This window comes from Sceloporus occidentalis, unplaced genomic scaffold (genome assembly GCF_023333645.1).
Source record: "Sceloporus occidentalis isolate IW3139 unplaced genomic scaffold, rSceOcc1.0.p SCAF_4, whole genome shotgun sequence".
NCBI lineage: Eukaryota > Metazoa > Chordata > Lepidosauria > Squamata > Phrynosomatidae > Sceloporus > Sceloporus occidentalis.
This window is the reverse complement of record NW_028316984.1, coordinates 145,117,812-145,144,586: the sequence shown is the minus strand read 5'-3', so window position 1 is coordinate 145,144,586 and position 26,775 is coordinate 145,117,812. Positions and strand designations below refer to the sequence as shown.

The following is a 26,775-nucleotide window of genomic DNA, read 5'->3' as shown; positions in this document are numbered from 1 at the left end:
TGATGATAATAATGACAAATAAATCATCATCATCATCATCATCATCATCATCATCATCATCAATTGGAGGTAGGGATGATACTCAGCCCTGTGAAGGGGCTCAGTATTTTTTCTGGGGGACAAAATGTAAGTAAACAAAAACAAATTGGCACATCTTGCTCAACCTAAGCATTTGCACATATTGTTATTAACTGCCCTCATCTTGGCCCCAAATCACGGCAATCTTATGGATATCTCCAAAACCCCTTATAATCAGATACACTGTTCTGCTTGGATTCTGCAGATTCAGGTACATGAGCCCCAACTTGAATCTATCCATCTGGCGTGTGATCTTCCTATCTTTCTACTCCTCTCTCTCTTTCCTAGCATTATTGTCTTTTCTAACGAGTCAGGTCTACTCCTGATATGGCCAAAGTACAAGACATTACTTGGTAGAAACACTTTTGACAGCAATTACAGCTGGGGTTTTCTATTAGCTTTGTTCATCTGGATTATAAAATTTTTGTCCATTCTTCATGGTAAAATTGTGCCACGTTTGTCAAGTTGAATGGGGAATACTGGCAAACAGCCACTTTTCAAGTCTTGTGACAGATTCTGTCAGATGGTTTGGGCTTTGACTGGGCTATTCAAAGACAATCATATTCTGAATTTTAAGCCATCACAATATTACTTTGGCTGTGTGTTTAGGGTCATTGTCTTATTGGATGGTAAACCTCAGTCCCAGGTCCCTTGCAGTAGGCTTGCCCTATATTTGGCTCCATCTTGCCCTCAATCCTGCTTTTGTTTACTTAAAACATTTATAACACAGTAAACCTATTTTGTACCTTCAGTGTTGAATATCTTGTGTGGTAGCCCAATAAATCTATTTCAATTCTAGATTGTTAACACAATAAAGCATATTTGTGGAATATATGTGTAAAAGTCAAAGGGGTGTGTGTGAATATAGTACAACCCCTCTATCCATGGGACTGAGACCCACAATTTCACTTACCCACATCTGAAAAAATATGTTCCCCCTAGGCATTTTCTAAGTCCTCCTGTGTGATTTTATAATATACTTCAGGCAGATGTTGACCACAGTGTCACACTGGAGGATCTAAAAATGCCTAGAAGTGTTCTCTCTAGAAATCCCTAGGCTTCCCAGTGCGGCTACATGGTCAACGTCCTCCGGAACTCATTCATTTCAATATAGTTTGCTATCATCCATGATAATAAGTCTGGGAACATCTCCCCTGGGGAATAACAGGGATCATACTGTGCTTCTGCAAGACACTGTAAATCCCCATTATAGCCAAAGATCTCATGGTAGCTTACATGTAATAAAACCACACTGGAAAATTCAAAACAATTTAAACCAATTAAAATAACTTTTTAGATGTGCTTAATGGTACACATGGCATACACTGAAAAAGAAATCCATACTACTTACTGTCACGTTCTGAGTAGTTTTCAAAGATGTAGCCATGTTAGTCTTTTGTAGCATAAAAAGAAGGGAGGAAAGGGGGAAAAAGAAAGATGAAAGCACTGTTAATACTAACTGGTTTTTGTTTTAGCACGAAATTTGTGGATATAAATGCACTTGTTCAGATGCATTTATAAATATGCTTTACACCTGAGGCCTTACTACTCAGTTCTGCATTTCTTTGAAAACTACTCGGTGACTGGTGTGGATTTCTGTTTCAATGTATACAGTGTATAATATTAAGCACTTCTAAATTTATAAATATGCTTTATTCCTGAAGCCTTAATACCACTTGGTACTGCATCTGGGTTTATATCCATAAAAGATCATGCTAAAAACAAAAAACTAATTAGTCTTAAAGGTGCTGCCATACTTATTTCTCTCTCCCCTTCCCTTCATCCTTTTTGTCATGGTCTGAGACACTGTGCCTCAAAACATATAGTGGAGAGCCAATTGGACCTCCAAGAGTTGTATTCCACAACCAGAATGCCACAGCAGGGAAGGTCATCCATATCCCAACATAGTGCATTGCTTATGTTGTTTGGCAGAGAAATTCTCACCAACAGATGTCAAAGCTTGGGCAGGTATGTATATAGAGAAGAGTTCTTTTAGCAAGGTTCCAAGCTATTTGTTTAAAGTCCAGGAAGGTTTTACAGTGAAATGAGCTTTGATTTGTAGCCCTGGAAGGTTTCTGCATGTAGCTCTGCTTTGCAGATTGCCAAGGCACCGGAGCTTACAGAGCAATAAAGAAATACAGCATTTCTAGAATGTTTTATAGAAGATCATGGCTATGAAAATGGCCTGGTCTTTCAGTCCTGATAGCAGATTGATAGGTCTTATTTCTAGCACCCAAAACAACTATATTCCATGCATCTAATGGTAAGGAATACCAGGAAGCAGAACAGCTTACAGCTTATAATTGTGAAAATTAGTGTACTAATTGTACTCGAAGGTCCTTGAAAAAAAATGCACATGTCATTCACACATTTTCTCAATTTTAATCTTGGAAAGATCAAAGAGAAGGCTTGTAACCTGACCATGAATCTTTGCTTGCATAAAAATTATTTGCGCCTCACCCCAGCAGTTGGCAGTTCTAGGCAAGCTTTTAGATCATGGGTGCTCCACTTCTTGCAGTTTGCCTTTCCAAAAACTAATCGTACACTTGTTTCTCTTTCCCTTCAATAGTGGTTGCAGCTGCCAAAACATCCTGTTCTGCAAATGATAACTTTATTAAAAATAATGAGGTTACAAAAATAAAGAGAGAAAAAACAGCTAATGCAGGGAGACAGAGAGGGGGAGAGGGAGAAGCAGGTGGCTTTATAAAAAGATGAAAACTTCTAATGTAGTTTTGTAAGATGTCTGGCACAGAACAGCTGCAGGACTTAGGTTTGTTATAGGCCATGTTAACTCTGGCTTATGGCAATTGTATCCTAGAGCTTTCTTTGAATTATTTATTTAAAGGAGATTTATTCAAAGGAGATCTTCTTCCAAGGATTGGAGATAGTCACGTACTACCTCACCCAACAGGTTTCCATGGCTGAGCAAGGATTTGAACCCTTGTCTCATGGAATCCAAATCCACTACTCAGACCACTATACTACCTTGGTTCTCACACCTGTGTCTGCACCCTGCCTTTCCCTACAAAACTAGGACTCAAGACACAAACTCTATACTTCACTGCCTTGTCATATAAGGAGTCGTGTCAAATGGTAAACACTTTCTGGACTATTATCACTGTGTGTTAGAGTACAATTCTGAGTACTCAACATGCACAGCTCTTCTCTCCACATTTGTGAAATGCCAGCATCGCAGAGATAATATAACCCAGATCTTTTCCTAGAGATGTTCATTTCTACAGAGAGGATTCCAACAAGTGCTCAAGGACACTTGTAATCAAAGTTCAACCAGCTTCATCAAGAAAACATGTTAAGTGCACCCTTCAGACACAATGACCTATGACTCTCATCACCACAGGAAGCATGGGGATGATGGCAGGTGTAATCCAGCACGTATGTAAGTTGCAAATCATTATCTCAAGAACAATTTTGCAGAGTTGCATTGATTGTTAGCCCTAACTAGAATAGCTCCACTGAATCAATGGGAACTTGGTAAGTCACCATCGAAATAAGTTTCACTAAGGGCCTGAACAGACATATGAAAAAACCCACTCCCTGGTGTCATCAGAACACAGCATTTACATGCCACACGCTCTGACACCTTGAAGCCAGCGTGAAGGTGCCTGGCTGCCCAGATGTGGGCGGTTTCAAGATGCTCTGGAGGCACAATGTTTATATGCTGCATGCCACCGAAGTAACTTGAAGCCACCATCGAGCTGCAGCAGAGCTGCAAAAGTTGGCTTTTTTCTAACTCCAAAAGGAGCAGATCTTTGCCGCTTCTTTTGGGGCCAGCTTCAAGGCAGATTGGGGCCATGGTGTGTGGTTGCCGCAGCCGCAATCCATCTTCAGAAGGGGCGGTTTCAAGCTGTCCCTTCCTGCCTGTCTGTTTCACCCCAATTAAATGGATCTACTATAGTTTGGATAGTTTAGACTAAGAACTGGATTTTGGTCTTTCCTGAACATTTTAAATTTAGACATTTGTCTTCCAGATAAATATAATCCTGCTTCTCAGGCTAGCATTTCAGTCAAGGTGTGAAAATTAAGTGTTCATATTGAAAATATCCCATATTACTACCATATTTTATTTTTCTTTTTAAAAATCATAATAAAATATTTTTTAAAAATCATTAGTCTTCTATGTTGGTACATATAATTGTTTCTCTATTTTTCCCACTTTTTAAAGTTTTTGTGAAAACCGCCTAGAGACAGGAAATAAAACAATAATCTAAGGTTCTTGCAAAATCAAGACAGTCTAAGGCTGACAGTACAGAGACTTCTGGCAGGCTCAAGCAACCAACCAGGTAGTGACCAGACTTTTCTGAAATCTTCACAGAACTGCCCCTCAGATCTCCAGTCAGTTGCCATGATTCTTCTCAACGGGTTTGTCACTTATGTTCTGTCTTAGTCACATCACACAGGTATTTCAGTCGAATGGCAGGAAGCTCTTCATAAAGGTCAAACCCCAATGGGCTGTCTTTATTTGGCAATTTGTAGTAGAGAAGATGTCTCTTCAGTGCCTGAAAAGAGTATGAGGAAATTCAGTGTGATAGAAAAACAAATCAAATTTCCATTATACTCCAGTATACTCCAAAGACTATAAGTCTTTCTAGACTATATGTTTTGGTTTTGTTCAGCCAAGGAAATATTTGGGCTCTCTTCTCAATGTAAATTACTAGAAGTAATATGATGATGATGATGATGATGTGTGTGTGTGTGTGTGTGTGTGTGTGTGTGTGTATGAGAAATATTTGAACAATTTTCTTTTACTGCCACCACATCATCCACAATACCAGTAATTCATATTGTTACTACAGTACAGCACAATCCAAACTGTACTGGCAGGAGCAGTCGCTTATTATGTTGGCAAGGAAATTTCCATCTTAACAATGCTGCAATAACAGAAATACTGAGTTTCAGGTAACCTGTCCTGGAAATATGGCAAATGCCCTGCCAGTACACTTTCAATTATGCCATAATAACAATATGAATTACTGGCATTATGAAGGAATGGATTGAAACAATATAAATAAGGCACGGTACAGAGCACCAAAAAGAAGCACCTCCCTGGTGCCTCTCTTTGCTCTGCAGCAACCAAATTGCACAGTGCACTTCCACCGCCCCAAAGCACCAGAAACGGTGCGATGATGTCCCAGCAGCGCAGCCCTGTTTGGAGGCTGCGCTGCTGGCACGTCATTGCTGCTCACACCATCTGGATGGTACTATGCAGCTGCAGCATGCCCATGATGTGCTAGGGTTGCGGGCGTGTGTACACCCCACCCCCAAGCAACCTTAGCACGTCATGGGCACACAGCATAGGGCCTGTCTGTACCAGGCTAACTGAGTCATAATGAACCCAACTAACTACAAAGGATTACTAGTGTCAGATGGCCGATACAATCTGCTGGAAGGCCACCAGGAACCACTGGTCTCCAGGTGACCTGTCAGAGAGGAAAGACCACTAAGATCTTTGGTCTGATTGGAAGAGAATAAATGTTCATATAAACAAATTAACATTGTTTACATAAGTGGAAACTAGTAAAGATCTCTGAGTTGATTGGATGACTGGAGGCTGGGAAGGATGTAAAACTGGCTCGGGAGAAAAAGAAGCCAGACTGACCAAAGTGTCAGTCTCCTATGTATCAAGACAGTTGTTTTATAACAACTCTTACGCTGATAAAGCTGTTCCCAACTTATAAGATCCAGACCATGCTGATAAGAAAGAACTTGTACTCTCAAATAAACTAGATATCATTCTTATCAAGCTAGATGCCCATTATGAACAATGAATATCCGTTGTGGATATTTACAGATATACAGTGGGCCCTTGCCTTACGCAGGGGATCCGTTCCAGACCCCCCCCCCCGCGTAAGGCAAAAAGTGTGCATGCTTGAGCCCCATTGGACATAATGGGGCTCGTGCTGGCACCACGGCCATGCGCACGTGCCATTCTCCTATTTGCTACGTGGCTTCAGAATAAGCTGAAAGCCACCTATAGCAAGCCCGCTTATGGCGTGAGCTCACTGTATAAAGGCTGCTACTATGCATATAGCAATACCCATGAATATTAATTCCCACGGATGCCTGTGCATTTCCTCCACAGATGGTATATGTGTTAGGTCATCATATTATTATGATGCCTTACCTGCAATGCAATGTACAGTTAACAAGATGTAATGTGCCTAGACACTGGAGAGACTATGTTTCTCCCTGAGGTGAGTGTATATTTGTATATCCATGAGTTGTATATAATTTTTAAAAGTGAAAAAGAATAACAGAGAACCTGTTCACTCGCCCATATTAATATCCTGCAATTCCAAAACTTAATAGTGCTTAACAGTTGATGCTAACTCTGCCTCTTTGTACTTTACCATGGTTCAAGGGTTGGGAGCCCAGGTGACTAGACAGTGATAAAGGGATCTCCAAACAGATAACAGATTTAGCTAACAAATAGCAAAGAACCTTCAGTCCTGCAGTCTAAAGATATAGGGGTGTTACATGCCTGCTACAGTAGACCTCAGGAAAAATGTGGTAGTGTTGCAAGATTCCAGTGTACTGTTAAATCCAATCAATGGGAAGACTGCATAACAAGTCTTCATTGTCAAGTGAACTGGCTATCGCTGCATCCAACTGTGGGATCGACGCGTGTGATACTGACACATATAGTTTTAAATTTTCCATGCAGATGCAAGGAGGCATTCCATGCACAAATAATTCCTCACATTCACTTAAAGACATTTAGTATGTGTGTGCAGTGGCCATAGAAAAAAGGATAACATAGTAACTGGATTAGGGTCCTGGCTGATATATACACAATGGATGCATGCTTACATCTGAGGTGTTTTCAGTCTGGCACATTAGCACTAACCTAGAACAGTAGGACGTTAAGAAAAGTGCAGAGTTACATGGTTTTGCTTAATGTTCTCTCACGTGGAATGTGCCACCCCCTTAGAAACTATGCTTTTTTCATTTTTGTACATGAAGTAGAAAATGGGCTATGTAGCAATAGCAAGCAATAGCATCTACATTTCTATACTGCTTAATAGTGAGCACTCTCTAAGCAGTTTACAATCTGTAAGCCAATTGCCCCAACAAGCTAGGTACTCATTTTACCAACCTACAAAAGAATGAAAGGCTGAGTCAACCTTGGAGCCCTGCCTGGGATTAAACTCACAACACTGTGGCTGCAGTACCAGCATTTAACCTCTATGTCACAAGGGTTCCCTATGTATGTATGGAAAATAAGCACAAAATGGGCTGAATTAACATATCTAACCCCATGGTGATAGAATGTGTTAGTCTGAAAAATCAGTATGCAAAGGGATGTAGTAGAATGTTTGATGTCATTTGCTTTTATATCTGATGTTTTTTAACTTGTTTTTTCTTTCCTATATTGCAATTTTATCTATTCCTCTATCCAATTGTTATTACTTTTAGAGTATACGCCTCGGGCAGGCTTTTATATATTCCTTAATTTTACTGTCTTTGTACAGCACTGTGTATAATTACAGCGCTTTAGAAATAAAGTTTAATAATAATAATAATAATAATAAATAGAACCTTTGTTAGTTTCAAAGATCCTATTAGTTCCCTATGCATATCTAACCCCAAGTATACATTCTATGTAGACATGTTTTCAGAGAGCTATGAGAGAGATGTAATAATTCAGTGCCCTGCTAAACATACAACAACACTGGTGTTGAGAGGTTAATGCAGACAGCCTACCTCATCTGCCAGGAGCCAGGTTGTCTGCAGCATATTTTTTCGGGCAGTGTCAACTTCCTTAAAAAAAAAATGAGACGACATAAGATTTCAGGCATCTTTTCTATTTGTTTTCAAAGGATAGGAACTTTTCAGTCCTCCCAACAGAAGCATACCTCTCATGGCAATGATGAATCTAGAAATTCCGAAATCCCAAAACCCTTCATAACAACCTCTTCCTATTTCAAGTGAAGAGCCTGGGTTGCAAAGAGAAACCAGTGACATCTTGTTTCTGAGGTTGTTGCTTCTGGATCAGTTTCTTGTCATGTTAGCTTTTGACTGGCATGTTTAATGGATAACCTGGTCCATGAAGGATTATATTAAATCACTTTGCATCCATCCTTATAAGAACCAATTACTTCATGGTAAAGGAAAGAAAGCCAGAAGCTGCAACCCAGAAACCTCTGAAATATTTCACTGCAACCAGGATAAGGCAGAGAATAATTCCAAAGGTTGTTCAAATCACAGGTGTATTCCCATACTCCTAATTTTAGTGGCACAGCTAAAATGTTACAAGGCATGCTGAGTTACACAACAGGGCTTAGCATTATTGTATTTTGCCAGGAGAAAAAAAGCAATGGGAACCAATTAGAAGCTCTGCTAGTGCAAGATGCTTCCACTCTTTGTTTGGCACTTCTTCTCCTCCAGTGCAGCTTACCACAACACAACCTACAAGGTTCACTAAAGTTCTTTGTCTCTCCAGACTCGACTTCGAGAAGCACAATAGCAGCAAAGGATGAGATCAGTTGCACTATTGGCCTCTCACTTGTAGAACCATTGAACACAACCCAATGTGCCCAGACAGATTATCGTACGCCAGATCTCTTCAAGCATCCATTCACAATGCAATTCTACTTTTACTGCAAAAATCACAATCCAAAGCATTATGAAGCAGAGCAAACTTTTTTGTGGCATATTCATGTGGAAGGCAGCAATTTTTCTGAAGTTTTAAATAGCTTTGAATGAGGGTAAAATGTGCACCTTTAACTGAGCCCAGAAATCAACAGGCAACCACTGAAGCATATGGCCGACACAATACAATCTGATCTACTGAACCTGGACAAAACTTTGGGAAATGCATTCTGAATAAATGGAAATTTTCAAATTTTCTTTAAAGACAGACCTCACAATGATGCTACCCTTTCTGTTTATTATATTTTTCAAAATCCATTTGAAAACCATGTTAACACTTGAAAATTTTATCGATTTTATGTATAGCGCTGTGTAAATCTACAGCACCATATAAAATAATAATAATAATAATAATAATAATAATAATAATAATAGATAATCTTCTGACAGAAATCTCAATTGGTGTTCACACTACCCCGGGCAGGAGATAACAAAACAGGGATGATAGTGTGTGCACTGCACAGTTGGTGGAAGAACAGGCAGCACTATGGTCCCGCTTTGAAAGATGATCACATACCTGTGTAGTGCTGTCTTGGGAGAAAATGAAACTGTTGATGTGGCCCACAGCAACCACATAAAGAATAGGGCACCACTTCTGCTGCAAGGTACCTGTAACCAAGGTCTGGAAGTACTGTCTTAAGAGGCTGAGATTGTCCTCAGTGGGGGAAAGGTACTTCTCCAGAGGTAAGGGAAACTAAAACAAAGCCAAGAAAGAAAAAACACTCTGTTTAAAATACCAAGTTATGCAAAGAGTTTGATCCATATTTATTAGAGGAGTGAGTGAGGAAAAATGCCATGGGTAGGGAGCACTGAAGGGACCATGCTGGATAGCAAGGTACTGTATGCGAGTCTGCCTGAGTGCAGGACTGAGATGCAGCAAGATCACAGTGGCCCTGGTAATGGTGAATTATTCCATGCAGCATATCCAAAGTGGTTCTAGGAGCCAATTGCAGCTCTAGCCTTTCCTTTTTGCAAATACTCCTTGCTGGCCCCTTCCACTGCCATTGCCTGTTCCCTGATCATAGATCTTGCAGGACTATTTTGGAGTTCCTTTGGGAGCCAGTAATACATACTGTAGATCCCTGTGTCTCCAAGTTTTTGATGTTACCCTAAAGCCAAATCTCAAAGCTGCCCATGAATGACTTCCCACATCAAGGATGGGAATAAAGCATCCCTGCTAATGCTGTTAGACTGTGACTCTCAAATCTTCATATCTGATGTTGGCCAGGGCTACTGGAACTTGATGTTTTGCAACATTTGGATGGAACATGGCTCCCACCACTGGCTATATAACTCAAGGCTAATGTTATGGCTGCAGGAATATGAGATATAATCTCCTTACCCAGAGATCTAAAACAAATTGAACTAATCAAGGCCTTAGGTCACATTGTGCAAATGCATGAAAGTTTGGGATTATTGCCCAGGACAAAGTGAATCAGGGCATACAGTGGAACCAACATTGGTCCACTGATGATGCAGCACTCAGCAGTCAAGTTTACAGTTCATTAGAGAGCCTGTGACTACAACTGGAGCAAATAAGCCTATTGGGAGTAGGGCTAAGCCCGCCCCAACCTTACAAGATGCCCTTTTACCAAGACCAGGGTTTGTACAATCAGAGCATTAGGATTTTAAAGAACATTTTGCTTATTTATTTTTTATTGTCAGGAGTGATGACAACTTCTGTTGCCCCCACTGGAGCCAGCACTGTGGCACCCCACTGGTCACTTCTCTTCAGGATGAAGAAAAGCCATTGCTGACCACCCTTTGGGTTCAGCCGGCCAATCAATTACAAACCCACCTAACTGTTCCATTGTCTAGCCCACATTTTATTAGATTGTTTGCAAAAATATCACGGGAGACCTTGTCAAAGTCCTTCTGAAATTAAAATATGCTATATCCACAGCATTTCCTTCACCTACCATGATGGTAATTTTACTAAAAAAGATATCAGATTAGTCTGGCCTGACTTGTTTTTCAGAAACTCAGTTCTTTTGACTTTTTGTGATTATGGCATTATTTTTTTAATGTTCACAGACTCTCTGTTTAATTACCTGCTCTAGAATCTTTCCTGGTATTGAAGTTAGGCTAATCAGGCAATAATTATTGGGATCCTCTTTTTCCCCCCCCTTTTTGAAGATGAGGACATTTGCCCTCCTCCAGTCTATTGGGACTTCTCCTGTTCTCCAAAATTCTCAAAGATTATTGCCAGTGGCTCTGAGATTACATTTTTGTCTCCAGTTTCTTCTATAGATTTCATAGGATGCTCCCCAGTTTCAGATTCTTTTTCTCAAGGAATCTTGGGATCAGGTGGATGAGGCTTTTCTGCATGTATGAAATAGGGCTTACTTTCTGGACTACAACTTTCAGAATCCTCCAGGCAGCATGTCCCCCCAGTTGCAATCTAAAAAAGTAACCTTTCCAACTCTGCTCTGTGGAACACCTCTGACTTGAATGCTTAAAAGACTCAAGAGTTTTCATACCAAGCAGAAAGATATTCATGCACCCCCATAACCTTCACAGCACTACTCATGGGTAAACAGTTGAGTGAATCTCAAATTGGGTGTAGTTGAATGAACCTCAAACAACAGACATGAGACATACCTGCTGGAGTGGAACTCCCAGTGCCCTCAAGGTGCCCGTGTGCTCTCCAAAGACAGCCATCCTTAGCTGAACACTAAACTGCCTTTGCAAAGGAAGAAGCACAAAGATTCCAAAGAGAGAGTCTCCAAAGGAAACACTCTCAAAATGTTCCAGGAAGTTGATGTAGAGGTCATGAAAAGAAGCTAAGCCGGGGAGAGGAGCATCCAAGTTCAAGGAGTCTAACACTTTGGACTGGCAGTAATGTGAGAGGAGAGCAGCAGTATAGCAATGGACAGGCCCTTCCAGGAACAAATCGTTGCCTATAAGGAAGACACACATCAGTCTTGCAAGTTTGGCTGCCGCTGAGATGCCCTGAAGGACTCTAGCTCTCCACGTTTCCAAGAGAAGGACCCACTGCAGGTTCCGAGTGACAGTGTTCACTAGATCCACATGAAGAGAGGGCAGCACAGCCTGCTGTGGTTCTGTACAAGTCACTTTGTTATAGAGGCTGATCAGAGGAAGGAATGGCCAATCAGAAGGTAGGATGGACCCTTTGGCCTCAGGAAGAAGCAAGGAGTGGATAAGATGAGTTCGTCCTTGATAAAGATCTCTGGAACGAACTAGAGCAGGCTCCAAGTAAACAAAATGGGAGAGGTAGCAGTCCTGGATAAGTGGGAGATAGCTGTATGATTCCTCCAATAAGGCACCACGACTAGGGAGTGAAGAACGGATAGCTGCTGAGCCTGGTTGTGTTGGCTTTGCTTTTGAGCCCAAGTGCAGAAGGTCTGAGAAATCAGCAGCTTCAGGTCCCCCTGCTTTGCCTTCTCTGTAAAAAAGAAGGAAACGTGATAAACATTGATGCTTTCTTTACAAAGCAGATAGATAGATAAGATACATATTACTGGCCAGGTACAGTATGACTGCAGGGAATCCAATCCAATCCATGTGAATCCAATCAGGGAAATGTTACAGAGAAGTTATGTAAATAGAAGAGAGCTGAAGGAAAGGTTTCAACACAGGTCAGGATGAAACCCAGCTCTCCATATTTCAGCTGAGACTGACTCGTATGCTGGGCAGTAGAGAAATGCTGGGTTTGGGCAGTATTTACATCTTCCTTAGTTCTCATACTGCAGGCAAATCTTTTTCTTGGTTTACCTCTGCTTTGCTACATTTAAATTAAGGCCTTATTCCCATTTCTGCTTTAATTTCTTTAAGCCACCTTAAGCCCCAGTTATGGGGAACAGATGATGATCGTGACAAGGACAACAGCCACACCATCATCATAACCATAATCATAGGAAACATCCAAGGGGAGGGGAAGAGGTGAAATCTTTCACACTGCAGAGGAACTTTACACAAAAGCAATGAAGAAGCAATAAAATAGGTTTGGAGATCTATAAAAATCCTCATAGCTTTGCAAAGAAATTCTGACTGCCACTGCGCTGGCATCAGAGGGAGAGAAGCGGTGGACACAACTCTATCATACCTGGGGCCAGAGGCAGATGAAAGGGCCTCCTTCCATCCCAAAGGCAACTGCCCTGGCACCAGAGAGAGAGAAGAAGCAGGCACAGCTCCATCATGCCCAGGAGCAGATGAGGGGGCCTTCCTCTATCCCAAATCCCACTATCCTCTCCCTCTCTGAGGCCAGGATAGTGGGATTTGGGATAGAGGAAGGCCCCCTCATCTGCTCCTGGGCATGATGGAGCTGTGCCTGCTTCTTCTCTCTCTCTGGCACAGCTCCATCATGCGTAGATACAGAAGCAGATGAAAGATTTTCCCACCATCCTAACTGTCACTGCCCTAGTCTCAGAGGCAGAGAAAAGCCATATTGGTTGGATTTGATCTCCTCTCCCACTGCCATTCCTTTTTCCTTTGGTATCCTGTCCTATTTAGACTGCAAGCCTGTCACAATTAACAATATGTAAGCTGCTCTTAGAGCCTTTGAGGCTGAAGACAGGGTAGAAATACTCTAAACAAACAAGCAAACAAACAAGATAGCAGCATTTATGCTTCAGTGCAATGCAATGACAATACAATTTTGCTTCATGTCAAAAGCAGAGATGTATATGTCAACAGCAGACTTAGAACAGTCTAGACCTAGATTTCTATGAAGGCACTTTAACATAACTCTTTGGAAATTCTTTCCTTCTTTCTTTCCTAAATGATTTCACCACAACCCACCTAAATTCTAGAAAAGGATTATTCGTTGTAAGTAATTGAGGGGTGGGGGGTGTGAGTGAAACTTACGGAATCAGTTTGGGATTGAAAACAAGGCCCAATAGGAGTTCATGAGCCAGGTGCTCGCTGCCTGGCAACAAACGACTTAACAGTGCCATGGCAACACGGTGATGGAGCGAAGCATGCTGTCTGTAAGCTGGACAAGTACCTGCCTGCATAGGAAACAAAAATTTAGTATATAATAGTGTTACAATCATTTCTGCTTTCAGGAATATACAAGCAGGGTAAGGACATTACAAGATATTCTATGTCAAGTTGCAACAGGAGACAATGTTTATCCAGGTGCATGTAGTTTCAGCACTCATTCCCCCTAGAGTTTCACAGTACCACACAACTCCAAATCAGCATAACACAGTACAACTGTGTGCACAACTCCCTGTGCTTAGTCTGGCAAAAGAAAAAAACAAGATAGAAAGTTTGGTTTTTCAAATGTGAGGTATGCCTAGAATGCCAGCATCCATTTCCACCTTCTGGTTAATGTAAGGCTGGAGAATGTGTAGCATTCCATGTGTTATTGGATGCATGTGACTCCCATCTGCACAAGTTATTATGAGGGATGAAGGGACTTGTAGCCCCTCTTCATCAGCGTATTTCAGCAATCCAGTCTCTCTCTCTCTCTCTCTCTCTCTGTCTCTCTCTCACACACACACACGGATTTGGAGGGTTCCATGGAGGTCCTACTGGAATTTCCAAGGGCAACATGTGTACTACAAACTGCACAACTGAAATGTGTTAAGCTCAAATAGTAATAATAATAATAATAATAATAATAATAATAATAATTAAAATTTTATTTGTAGCCCGCCTTTCCAGTGATCAAGGCAGGTAACAACATGTTAAAATACATCACAACATTATACACAGTAAAACCTCAAAATAAAATCACAAATACACAATACAATACAAATAACACCAGCTAGCATTACAGTGCTGCTGAGAGGGGAGAGGGGAGTACTTCGGGGGCATTAGGGATATGCCTGCTGGAACAGGTGTGTTTTTAACCCCTTTTTAAATTGGTCCAGTGAGGTGGCCGAACAAAGCTCGCCGGGAAGCGAGTTCCAGAGCCTAGGGGTCGAGATGGAGAAGGCCCTCTGATTAGTGCTGGAATATCTCGCTTCTGGGACTCTTAGCAATTGCTTCCCGGCAGACCTAAGTGTGCGGGGCGGATTGTATGGAGAGAGGCGGTCCTCCAAGTACCCTGGGCCCAAGCCATTTAGGGCTTTATAGGTAATAACCAACACCTTGTATTGCGCCCGGAAGTGAATAGGCAGCCAATGAAGGTCTTTGAGGACTGGTGTTATATGACTGGTCCTGGAAGTATCAATGACCAATCTTGCTGCCATATTCTGCACCAATTGCAGCTTCCGAGTATGGTACAAGGGTTGCCCCATGTAGAGCGCATTGCAGAAATCCAATCGAGACGTTACCAGAGCATGTACTACTGTTTCAAGGTCCCCCTGGCCCAGGTAGGGGCGCAGCTGGCATATCAACCGAAGTTGATAACAGGTGCTCCTGACCGTTGCATCCACCTGAGATGTAAGGTGGAGCGAGGTGGAGTTATCACTTGATACACACTAAATACGCAATGCTGTGAAGGTACAAATTATTTTTATTGTTTTAAAATAAAATACAAATTATTTAACAAAAGTTAAATAAACAAAATTAAACGGCCACTTTTGGGCTGCAAAAGTATTCACTCCCTTTGCTGGGATGCACCTAGACAACCTCTGCTGTAACTCAGTGCCTCCAGAAGTCACATAAGTAGTTGAATGGAAACTACATGCATGTAACTCTAGTGCCACATGACCTCAGATTAAATCTGTTTCTGGAAGGCCCCAGATTTTTGCTGGAGAACATATCTACCAACACAGAGTCATGAAGATCAAGGTGATATCCAAACAAGTCAAGGATAAAGTTAAGCATACGCACCTAGAGTTGAGTTACTAAAAAATATCCCAAGAATGAACATCCCTTGGGTATATGGGAGTGACAAGAAGAAATCTAATTCTGAAACAAAATCCCATTTTAAGTCTACAAATATTAGGGCCCAAACAGACAGGACAAAATAAAGCTGTTTCAGGTCACTTTGGAGGTATGCTGTTTAAATGATGCATGCATCCTAAGAGGCCAGAAGCGATTTCAAAGCCACGCTCAAGTCCTAAGGACTGGAGCGCAGCTTTGGAGCAGCTTCTGGCCTCTTAAGATATGTGGGTCATTTAAACAGCATAGCTCCAAAGTGACCCAAAGCAGCTTTATTTTGGCCTGTCTGTTGAGGCCCATTACTTGGCATGGACTAGGAAATTTGTCAAGACTGACAGCAAGATAAATGGAGCCACATTCAGGGAAATTCTAAAGGAAAACCTGCTTTAGCCTGCAAGTGACCTGGACTGGGGCAGAGGGTCAGTAGGACAAGAACCCAACTATTACTGACATGTTTAAAAATGGGAACCCAGATGTTTCAGAAAGACTCAGATAAAGCCTCAATTTTGATCCAACTCAAAATCTATGGCAAGATTTGATGGTGGTTGTATGCTAATAGTCTCCATTCAACCTGAAAGAGCAAGAGCAACTTTGTCAAGAAGAATGGGCAGTAATTAGGGATCCTGGTGAGCAAAGTTTACAGACACTATAAGCTGCAATTGTTGTCAAAGGGGTTTCTACCAAGTATCGACTGGAGTAGAGGGAGTGAATACTTAAGTAACTAACAAATGCCAGTCTATTTTTGTTTAATCAACTTTTGTGCCCTAGCATCTAGTTGCTTCACAATTTTGAGCATCTTGCATACATCAAGTGGTAATTGAAGCCATTTAAGTTCAAAGTTATAATACAAAAAAAGTCAAAGGAGGTGAAACCTTTTGCATGTCACTGTAGGATGGATGTTCAGTCCTAGCAAGTACACAATTCCTGGCAAAAGGAAGGGTGTCTCCAATGCCATTGAGGCTCAACCATTTCCAGTGGAGTAGCCTCCTCTGCTCCTTCACCTTTCACTGAGGTCTTGTTCGTACTGAATACTTTGACTCTGGAAGATTTCCACCATTTGAAGCCTTGCTAATACCTATGACACCACACTGAGCATGGGGTTTTTTGATGATTACCATTTTAGGGTGCCCCTCAAAAGTCTTCAGGAACCCTTTTGTCGATTTAACACTAAGTCAATACATAGCATGTGTTGTTTACCAGTTGAAAGTTTAGGGCATAATAAAGAATAGAATTAGATTGATGGCAGATATGCCATTACCACATTTTCTTTTCTCAGCTCCTATATCAACAAGGACATGTGTGCATGTGTGCTGGGGAGGAGAGCAAAGAGCATCAGTTAGGCTCAGATTCTATTAAAGAAGCTCCAGTCACACGCACCACCCTCCATTCCCAACTCCCTCCTCCACAGAATCTATAATTAGCAAATAAAATAAACAACCCTGTAGAGATGTTTGAAGCAGAGAGCTTACCAGTTTTTGAGCCAGTGCAAGCACAAAATACTGAAAGTGGTACTCATGTCGCAAAAGCCACACAGAGGAAGGTGTTAGATAAGGTGGTCCATTGGTTGAACTCTGGAGAAGGTAGTTTTCTAGATCCTTTCCATCAAGTATAGAAGCATACTGTTAAAAAAGGCAGTTATCAACACTTGAACCCAAAGAAAATATCTTCTTGAGTTGGTTCCTGCCATTAGGCTGAAACTACAGTCATATAATCAGTTACTGTAACATTCTCATGTTCTATGGCAGGGATGAACAAATGATGGGACTTGGGGGGCCACAATGGTCTCACAAAGGATCTTTGGGGATTGTACCATCTCTGCTGTACCAAACCTCCATTTTGCCCCTCAAATGCCCTCATCTCTCCTGGGAGCATGAAAATGCATTGGGGGAATTTTTTCCAGAACCTTTTTCAATAACATTTTTGAGAGGGTGTTGGGCAGGCACAAGAAGCATTATAGCTAAGGCTAGTGTATCTCCTCTCAATGAATGTTTGCAAGACGTAATGGACTCAAAGAAGAAAAACAAATTGAAACTGAATCCAGACAAGACAGAGGTGCTTACTATCAAGGGTACTAATCTGGAGCTGGAGGTGTGTCGACCAGTTCTGGATGGGGTCACACATACCCTGAAAGACTGTGTTCACAGTTTGGGAATGCTCCTGGATCCGTCCATCCAAATGTCAGCTCAGACAGATATGACAGTCAGGAGTGCCTTATCAGCTTCGGCTGATATTCCAACTGCCCCCTTCCTAGAATCAGAGGACCTAAAGATGGTAGTGCACGTGCTGGTAACCTCAAGGCTGGACCTCTGCAATGTGCTATATATTGAGCTACCTTTGTCCATATATTGAGCTACCAAGTCTGGAAACTCCAACTGGCTCAGAATATGGCACCCAGACTGATTACCGGTATAGCCAGGAGTGATCACATTACACTAATCTTAAAATCACTCCACTGGTTGCCAACTAGTTAATAGGCAAAGCCCTACATGGTTTGAGTCCAGGTTACCTACAGGATCGCCTTCTCCTGTACATTCCCTCTACACTCAATTCTCTGGGAAATGTTTGCTTCAACAAGCCAGGACTAGCCTAACAACAGTTTCCCAAAGAACCTTTTCATCTGCTGCCCCGACTGTGGAATAACCTACCGTAAAAGATATGACAGCTGAAAATGCTGATTGCATTTAAAACTGTGTATTTTTAATAGTTTTTAAGGCCCGTTACAAACGGGCACGAAAGTATGCGCAGAGCACGTATTAGGGTTAGAAAGGGGCGGTGCTTCCGCACCCCCTAACCATAGTGCGCGCACAAAATGGCAGCAGCCGTTCCACACGGCTGCCACCATGAGGATGTCATGACTGTGCCGCCTCTATACGGGGCAGCGCGGACGTGATGTCCTCGCTCCGTGTCAGGGTGCATAGTGCGCCCTTAGCACGGATCAGGAAGGAGCTCCATTTTGGAGCTCCTTCCTGGTTTGGTCTGCTGGGCGCAGCCTTCAGATGGCTGCACCCAGCGGACCAAAGGAGAAAGGGGCCAAGTGGCCCCTTTCTCCTCCTCCCCGCCGCCACGGGGTGTCCTTGGGGCTTGAAGCCCCAGGGACACCCCTTTTCAGGCTGCGGGGAAGCGGCCTTTTGCCGCTTCCCTGCAGCCCGGAAAGCGGCGGATTGGGGCCTCAGCGGCTGCCAGTGTAACCGCTGAGGCCCCGATACACCGGGGAAAGGGGCGGGTGCAGCCCGCCCCAAATGGGCGGTCTGTAACCCGCCATAGTTCTGTATTTTAACTGTGAGTTTATGGGGTTTGTATTTTAATGTGCTGTACCCCACCTTGAGCCTTGAGGAGAAGTGGGGAAAAATAACTATTACTATATTACTATAGTAACTATTACTATAGTTATAAGTATTATTGCTGGCAATACTTTCCCCATCCCTGGTCTATTGGGAGAATTTACAATCAATAGCTTTTAAAGGAAGAATAGTGAATTCTCTCCTATCTGCAGCTTTTAAAGCTTTACAAAAAGAGACGCTTTTGATCTTGTCCTTAGCATCCTAAGGCTAAAGCATCCTAGCATTCTGGCTGGGACCCCAATGGGTGAGGTCCCATTAGTTTCACAGAGGTGCATAAATGTGGCTTATGAACCTGTATGTCTCCTTTTGACTAGGCACCAAGGCTTATTCTTTAGCCCTTTGTGCTCCAATACATCCCCACCTCCAGCAATTATCAAACCATAGGAGAGGGACTGAAGCATAATTCAGATAAAGCAGTAGCAGTAGCATGAACAAGCCATGGAAGTACCAGTACTCACCTTGCTAACCAGTCCTTTATGAGCATGAGTGATGCTATTGACCAGGACAAGGAAGGCCGTAAGGAATGGAAAAGGTGATTTAGAACCCACTAAGCTCATTGGGGGCTTGCCTCCGGTGCAGCTCAGAGAAACAATGCTGGAGAGAGATTCTGGAGCTGAGAAGCAGGACAAAGGATTGCACAGAACAGAGCATGGCCTGCATCATGAAGGAAAAAAGAGAGGGGGGATTTATAATGATATGACCAAAGAAATTGCTTTTAGAGAGTTAAAAAAGCATCTCATTTTTTAAAAATGCAGTAAACCCATGGCTAGCTAAGCAAAATAGTTGTACTTAATGAGAATAAATTTAAGGGGTAATCTTTTATGTACTTACCAGGTAGAAACCTTTACTGAACTCATGGACGGTACTGCGCTATAACGCTGATGGGTCTTCAGCTGATTCATACCTATTTTAAATCTGCCATATGGTGAAATTAAATTCCACCATATGGTGGAATTAAAATAGGTATGAATCAGCTGAAGACCCATCAGCATTACAGTGCAGTACCGTACATAGTTCAATAACACTTGCAACCTGGTAAGTATATAGAAGGCTGCAGCTTAAAACTCATCGAAAATCTCCCACTGATTTAGTGCCAGTGCCAAAATGCAACCTCAAGAACATACATGTAGAATTTAAAGACGATGTAAGCATAGATTTGTAACTAAGCCAAACTCACAGGGAACCTGAAACCAGAGATGTTGTCAGGAAAGAATATACTAAAACCCTATAGCCATAAGGGAAGAAAAAATTCACTGGATAACTGATGAAACTCTTCAAATTGTTGAAAAGTAAAAGATGACAGAAACAGGGTCAAAGAAAAACTGACATATTACCATATATACTCATCTATAGGTCAAGAAATTTATGTCAAAAAATTGACCCCAAAATCCTAAGTCGACTTATTTACGGGTCAGTATGGTAATATGATAGCAGCTTTCAGATTTCCCCATGCAGTCAGGAAAATACTTTCTTTCTCTCTTGAGTCAAGCAGAAAAAGCCCTGGGTGACTGATTGATTTTAAACAAACAGACAGAGTCCCCCTGCTGCTGTCTGGGAGTAAAGGAAGAAATGAAAGCTGAAACGCTGAAGCAAAAACCTTCAATTAAGAGTACCTCTTGCCAGATGCACACATACACACACTGAAGAAGCCTCCAAGTTTTACCCTCAATTTATCCACAGGTCACGGCAAAATCCATAAGTTTGACCACAAAAACCTGCCCTCGACTTATACATGAGGGCGACTTACAGACGAGTATATACGGTACTTCAAGGGAGCATCTTTCAATGATTTTAGAAAGTGAAACTGAAGAGGCTCGGAAATAAACCACTAGGAACCAAGTTGTTTCAATCTTTAGAAACAGAATTCATTCAAATTATTTTTAAAAGTCTACTAACAAACAAGGAAAACAAAATAATCCATGCCATACTATTTCTAGTTTCTATTAATGGTTGTGAAAACGAAAGGAAGGCTAACAAGAGGAAAGCTAACTCATCTGAAATGCAGTGCTCGAGTAGAGTTCTATGGATATCATGGATTGCCAAGAGAATGAGTACGTTCAACAGCAAACAAGCCTCTCAAAAGCAAAGCAAATCTGAAATGTCCCTAGAATGGCTGTATTACGAGGCAACATGACCTATTAGAAAAGAAATAATGCTTGGCAAAGTTGAAGGCAATAGGAGAAGAAGGTGTACAACAGGTAGATTGATTTAATCAAAGAAGCCACAGCTCTGAGTTTGCAAGACCTGAGCAGGGCTTTGGATGTCTAGGATTCATAGAGGTCTCTAAGGTACAGTGCTACCTCGGGTTACGAAATTAATTCGTTCCGCGGCGCCGTTCGTAACCCGATAAATTTCGCAACCCGAAAAGGCGCTGGAAAGCCGCTAGCCGCCCGCTAGCCGCGCTTTCAGATTTGAATTTCGCGCCGAAAAAAATTTCGTAACCCGAAAAAATCTTCGTAACCCGGAACAGTTTTTTCCTATCTAACTTTTTCGTACCCCGGAAATTTCGTAACGCGAGCAATTCGTATCCCGGGGTACCACTGTATAGTGTCACCACAGATCAAAGAGACTTTGACCATGAATAACAAAATAAGCACTAAAACAACAACAATTTGTTTTATTTAAATAAGCTTGAAATATGGCTCTATATTTTTGAAAGCAGAGCCTTGATCCAAGCTAATTGTTCTCATACAGAGCAGAAAAACTCATTGCTGCTACTCAACATGTAGGACTCCCATGTAGCACCCAACTGAGGTCACAGGACCCTTGGTATCAGACCTTCAGGGAGCCTAGAGCCTTTTAGCCTAGAGAAGGTTGAGAGGTGATATGATAGCCCTGTTTAAATATTTGAAGAAATGTCAAATTGAGGAGGGAAGAAGCTTGTTTTCTGCTGCTCCAGAGAACAGGACCTGGAACAATGGATGCAAGCTGCAGGAAAAGAGATTCCACCTCAACATTAGGAGGAATTTCCTAACAGTAAGGGCTGTTTGACAGTGGAACACACTCCCTCGGAAAGTGGTGGAGTCTCCCTCCTTGGAAGTCTTTAAGCAGAGGCTGGATGGCCATCTGTCAGGGATGCTTTAATTGGGAGTTCCTGCATGGCAGGGGGTTGGACTGGTTGGCCCTTGTGGTCTCTTCCAACTCTACAATTCTTTGATTCTATGATTCTATGAAAACTATACAATACAGTTGTAAAACAAACTATCTAGGTAAAATACAAAAAAAACAATATAAAATAAAATAAACTAACTAATACATGTAATCAAATATACAGGACTATAAAACATTAAACTAAAGTTCCAAATACTTTAGAAAACAAGTTTTAAATTCAGATTTAAAAACATCAAGGGAAGGAGCAGTCTGCAAATGTACAGGAAGGCGATTTCAAGAGTATGTAGCAGCTAGTGAGAAAGGATGAAGGTGAGACAAGGAAGAAGAAACCTTTGGTTGAGTAAGATGCATACAATTCCTAAAACACAAATCTTGAGCAGGCCAATAAACAGAAGTAATGGCTGGAAGATAGAGGGAGCTAGATCATGTAAGGCTTTATAAGTTAAAACAAGAGGCTTATACTGAATCCTAGGAAGAATTGGTAACTAAGGAAGAGATATCAAGACTCAGTTAACATGATCAAAATGACAAGCCAAAAAGATAATCTTAGCAGCAGAATCTTGAATGGAAACTGGGGGTTAAGATGGGATGAAGGAAATTTAGTCAAAAGAAGACTGCAATAATCAAGACGGGAAATGACCAAGGCATGAAGTCTCTGCAGAGTAAGCAGAAAGGTCTTCACTTAGCAGTGTGTGTGTGTGTGTGTGTGTGTGTGTGTGTGTGTGTGTGAGAGAGAGAGAGAGAGAGAGAGATCAACATGACTTTTCTACAGCTTCAATGTGAGGAACAAAATACAAAGAAGAATTAAAAAATAATGACAAGACTATGTGCTTTCTTCACAGGTTATTAATAATATGGAGAAGGGAAGGGAGAATAAGAAGGGCAACAGCTTTTTCTAAATAGAGCACAAAAATATTCTCCCCTAAAGTAAACTCAACATTTGTGCCCAGAACAATATTTTATGATTTTTAAAAATTACCATATGCTTAATTTTGCCTTATTTATGCTACCTTTGTCCATGATGGGAAAAGACAAATGGGAATTGGAGCAGAATCTAGAACACAAGCTCCTAGGTTTGTTAATTCAAAAGAATGTCAATCTTCCACAGCTGTTCCTGGAATCTACCCTATAATACCTTCCTTGTAATACTATAAAGAAACAACAGAGCTTGGAAAAGTAACTGTTTTAAGTTTTAATTAACACCCTGGGTTGCTGACTTGCAGTAGTAACAGACCTGGAAATAGTTTTACCTGAGCATTTCCCATAAGATCTGCATGGCTGGATTGCTGAGGAGAGGCAAAAGGACTGAAGAGCTTAGATGCTCCACTTCCTCTAAGCAGTCAATTGTGTTTACTGATGGCTATGGAGAAAATAAGGAGGGAGTGAAATTTTATGAATGCTTTTTAACTTCATGTCTAGCAAGAGTCAGACCTATTGATTTCCTTTCCCTTTCAATTCAGAATGCTGCTGACACTTATTTTGCTTCATGTTAAAACCCAAGACAATCATTCATTATGCTCTGGCAATGCCTCCAAATATATTTGCTTCTGGGGGGTTATTAAATCTATGAAGGACATTCCTATCCGTGAAGGGCTGGGGCTGCACTGTGAGAAACTAGTGCAACAACCCAGAGTCTTTTTTTATTTTTACACAACAGGAAGTTAGTAGAAGGCCTCTATGGAGCCTAAATTAGACCACAACAATACTGAAACATGGCAGAAATGGTCCCCACATTCCCCAGAGGGTATTTTGGGAGGAAACGATTTTTGAAAAAAATTCCAAAAAAATTGGTAAAAAAAATATATGAACCCCCCCCCCCGGGGGGGGGCAAGGTGCTTCCAATCATGGTGAAAACACCCCTTGTGGTCCCAAAGAGAATTCTGAAGCATTTTGAAGACAAAACATTTTTTTTTTAAACTGTGAAGTGAACCTTTTTTTACCCCCTGGGGGAGCTGCATTTAGCCCACCCCTGTTGTAGAAGATCAAATACTATCAGTCAGTTAAGAATAACAGATTTATTTTCAATTGTTTCTTCATTCTTTTGAATCACTGATTGATCATTAGCGGAATCAATGATTCAAGAAAAAATAATTTACTGGCTGTGTTCAGTCACATTCCAAAGATCATCTCAATATGGGCTGAAAAATAAGAAGGTCTGAAAAATCGTACTCAAATGAGGGAAATGACCCCATATTTCCAAATGGTCCTGTCCAAGTCATCCCAGTGAAGGATTGAGATTTGACAAAATCAATGAGTTGTCATCTCTTTAGTCATTTCTACTCTAGACTAAACATACTGAATTTCAGCCTTCCAACAGAAGAATTAATCTTCCTGGCCCCTCAGAATTTTCATCACCCTCCACTGAGCATGTTTCAGTTGTCCTGATGTGGCATTATAGTGGGCATGAGGAACATGCAGCTCTCCAGATGCTGATGAACTCCAATTCCCATAATCGAAGCATTATTCAGCTGCAACACCAACATCCCTCTTCCCTCAGGGAAGAGCTGATGAGAATTGAAACCCAACAACACCTGGAGTGCCATACATCCCCCATCCACATCACAGGCTACAATGTTAAAAATTATCAGGAGAGAGGTTTTTTGTAGGGCTGGGTAAAGTATGGTTCTCGAGATTTTGGGCTGCAATTCTCAGTATTCCTCACCATTAGCTAAACTGGGTAGTCTAACATCTGGAGGACCTATCCAGAGCTACTGAAATCCACCTTTAGCTGCAATATGACTTGTAGCATACACTACCATACAAATATGGGAATTTCATTTGCAAAAATGCTAGGCAAATCATAAGACTCAAAGTCACTGAGATCAATTTTGAAGTTAGCTCACACTTAATTAAAAAAAAGTCCAGAAAGCAGGTCTGTATAGAATTTCAATGAGATTGCTGTGCTGTCTTCTCCTGACAATTTTCCAAGTCTTTCTGGGGCACATAGCCACACTGGGGAATAAAATTAATAACTCACAAAATACCTGCAGGAGCTGCTGCTTCAATTCTGCTGGCCTCACCTGTTGACTGCAATGACTGTAGTACACCCCCAGGTAGAGCACATAGGCTGCAGTCAAAGGTTGCAGTGCCTGCCAGGTATCCAGCTGGGATATCTCCTTAAGGCATTGCTTCAAATTAGATTCAATGATGGGTCTGAATCCTGACACCTGACTCCAGGTGACTGGTGGCGGTGGAATTAAGTCACCATCTTTTGGATCACTCCTGCAACAGAATGTTAAGGTGAAATAGGGGGAAAATGTTAAATTGCTAGTGTCAACAGGGCAGTGAAGCCTAAAGAACACAAGAGGAAAATGCACATTAAATCCTAGTGAAACCTTATGAATACCTTTTAGGCAAGTTTATTTGTTTGCCACTTTTAATTTGTTAGACAGCTTTGAAAACATTTTGTTGCAATGTGATATGCTGAAATACGCAAAATAAAACTAACAGACTCCAGCCATAAACAAATGGTTAGGCAAACAAGCAGAACTGGTCCCTTTCCCCAAGCCTTTGAAACCTAGTGGTATAAAATGGGAAACACAATATTAGAACATGAAGCTCCACTTCAGCATGAGAACAGGCACTGCCCCAAATAAAAAAGGAAGCAAAAAACATAAAAACAGGAATTGAAAATAATAAAAAAGGTGGGAAGAATAACTACAGAAATCAGAATGGGTATAGTCAGTATTAGACACAAACACAAACCTCGAGGCTTAGAGTCCCTTTCACCTGGGGTAATGCAATCAATCACATTTTGGGAGATAAGCGGGATATAAATCCAATCAATCAATAAATCAATTAATAATGGCATCAGTCACACTCATAAAACCTGCCTACTTGTTCTCATGAATGGAAAAACCTACCAATTCAAAGTTAACATACCACTAAGGGAATGCAACACAATAGAGACATTCTTCACTATTTCCCAATACTGACTTCTATAGCAGGATGGAGAAGTTTCCAATGTGGTTGGAGTAGATGTTCCATCACCTCTTTCCCTTTTGGCCAATGGACAGGGTGTTGGAAGTGTTACAGGATGCATTACACTGTAGAATCAGTGCAGTTTGATATCACTTTGTGCTGTAGTTCCATTCTATAGAATTCTGGGACTTGTAGTTTTATAAGGTCTTTGGCCTTCTCTGCCACAATGCTGGTGACTTGCCAAACTATAAATTCCAGGATTCTGTAAGATAGAGCCATGACAGTTGAAGTGGTGTCAAACTGCATTATTTCTACAGTGGAGGTACACCCATAGTTTAGAAAAGCCCCCACTTTATAGGAAAACTTTCTGTTCTGTACCATTTTTAAAAGGCAGCAACTCTCATTTGTTCCTTTGCAACGTCCTGGATTAATAGTAAGCCAAGGATGTAGGATGAGGAGCATGGCCTATGCACCATCACTGAATACTGCTTGAAACAGTGAACTATTGAAGGACTAGACAAACCTGATCAGTCCCCTACTTGGATATATTATATTCAGCAAGGTTATGATGGTCTGGCTGGATTCATCAGCTACAGTACTAATACATTACTTGCATTTGTTATGGGTTTTATTGCTGCTTTATGAGGTGGCAGAGACTAGAGAATAAGCAGGATAGAAATTTGTAAGAAATAAAAAGAATGGGTCATGGTCCTTGATTCATACAGGTCCATATATCAGTTTGATTTGTACTTGTTAAATCTACAAAGCAATGCTACTGAAAATCACTGTTTGAGAGTTCCATCAACTGCATTAGATCTGTGATTGTTCACACATGCAAGTCATCACTAAATGTCAC

General features: G+C 41.4%; 1 protein-coding gene across 2 annotated transcripts in view; it reads right to left on the bottom strand.

Moving 5' to 3' along the window:
- Nucleotides 1–4,139: 4,139 nt before the first annotated feature.
- RPAP1 (RNA polymerase II associated protein 1) overlaps nucleotides 4,140–26,775 on the bottom strand; it is a 71,882-nt gene continuing 49,246 nt past the window's right edge. Inside the window, exons 17-25 of one of the 2 annotated variants that reach the window (XM_089521909.1) lie at nucleotides 24,983–25,220; nucleotides 23,249–23,358; nucleotides 19,346–19,541; nucleotides 17,016–17,165; nucleotides 13,576–13,718; nucleotides 11,350–12,154; nucleotides 9,266–9,442; nucleotides 7,801–7,857; nucleotides 4,140–4,595 (exon numbers count right to left, since the gene is read on the bottom strand). In XM_089521909.1, coding sequence (XP_089378035.1) covers nucleotides 4,464–4,595; nucleotides 7,801–7,857; nucleotides 9,266–9,442; nucleotides 11,350–12,154; nucleotides 13,576–13,718; nucleotides 17,016–17,165; nucleotides 19,346–19,541; nucleotides 23,249–23,358; nucleotides 24,983–25,220 — 2,008 coding nt within the window. In that variant the 3' untranslated portion in view covers nucleotides 4,140–4,463. The remainder of the gene's footprint in view (nucleotides 4,596–7,800; nucleotides 7,858–9,265; nucleotides 9,443–11,349; nucleotides 12,155–13,575; nucleotides 13,719–17,015; nucleotides 17,166–19,345; nucleotides 19,542–23,248; nucleotides 23,359–24,982; nucleotides 25,221–26,775) is intronic. The other variant, XM_089521910.1, reaches the window with a different exon arrangement.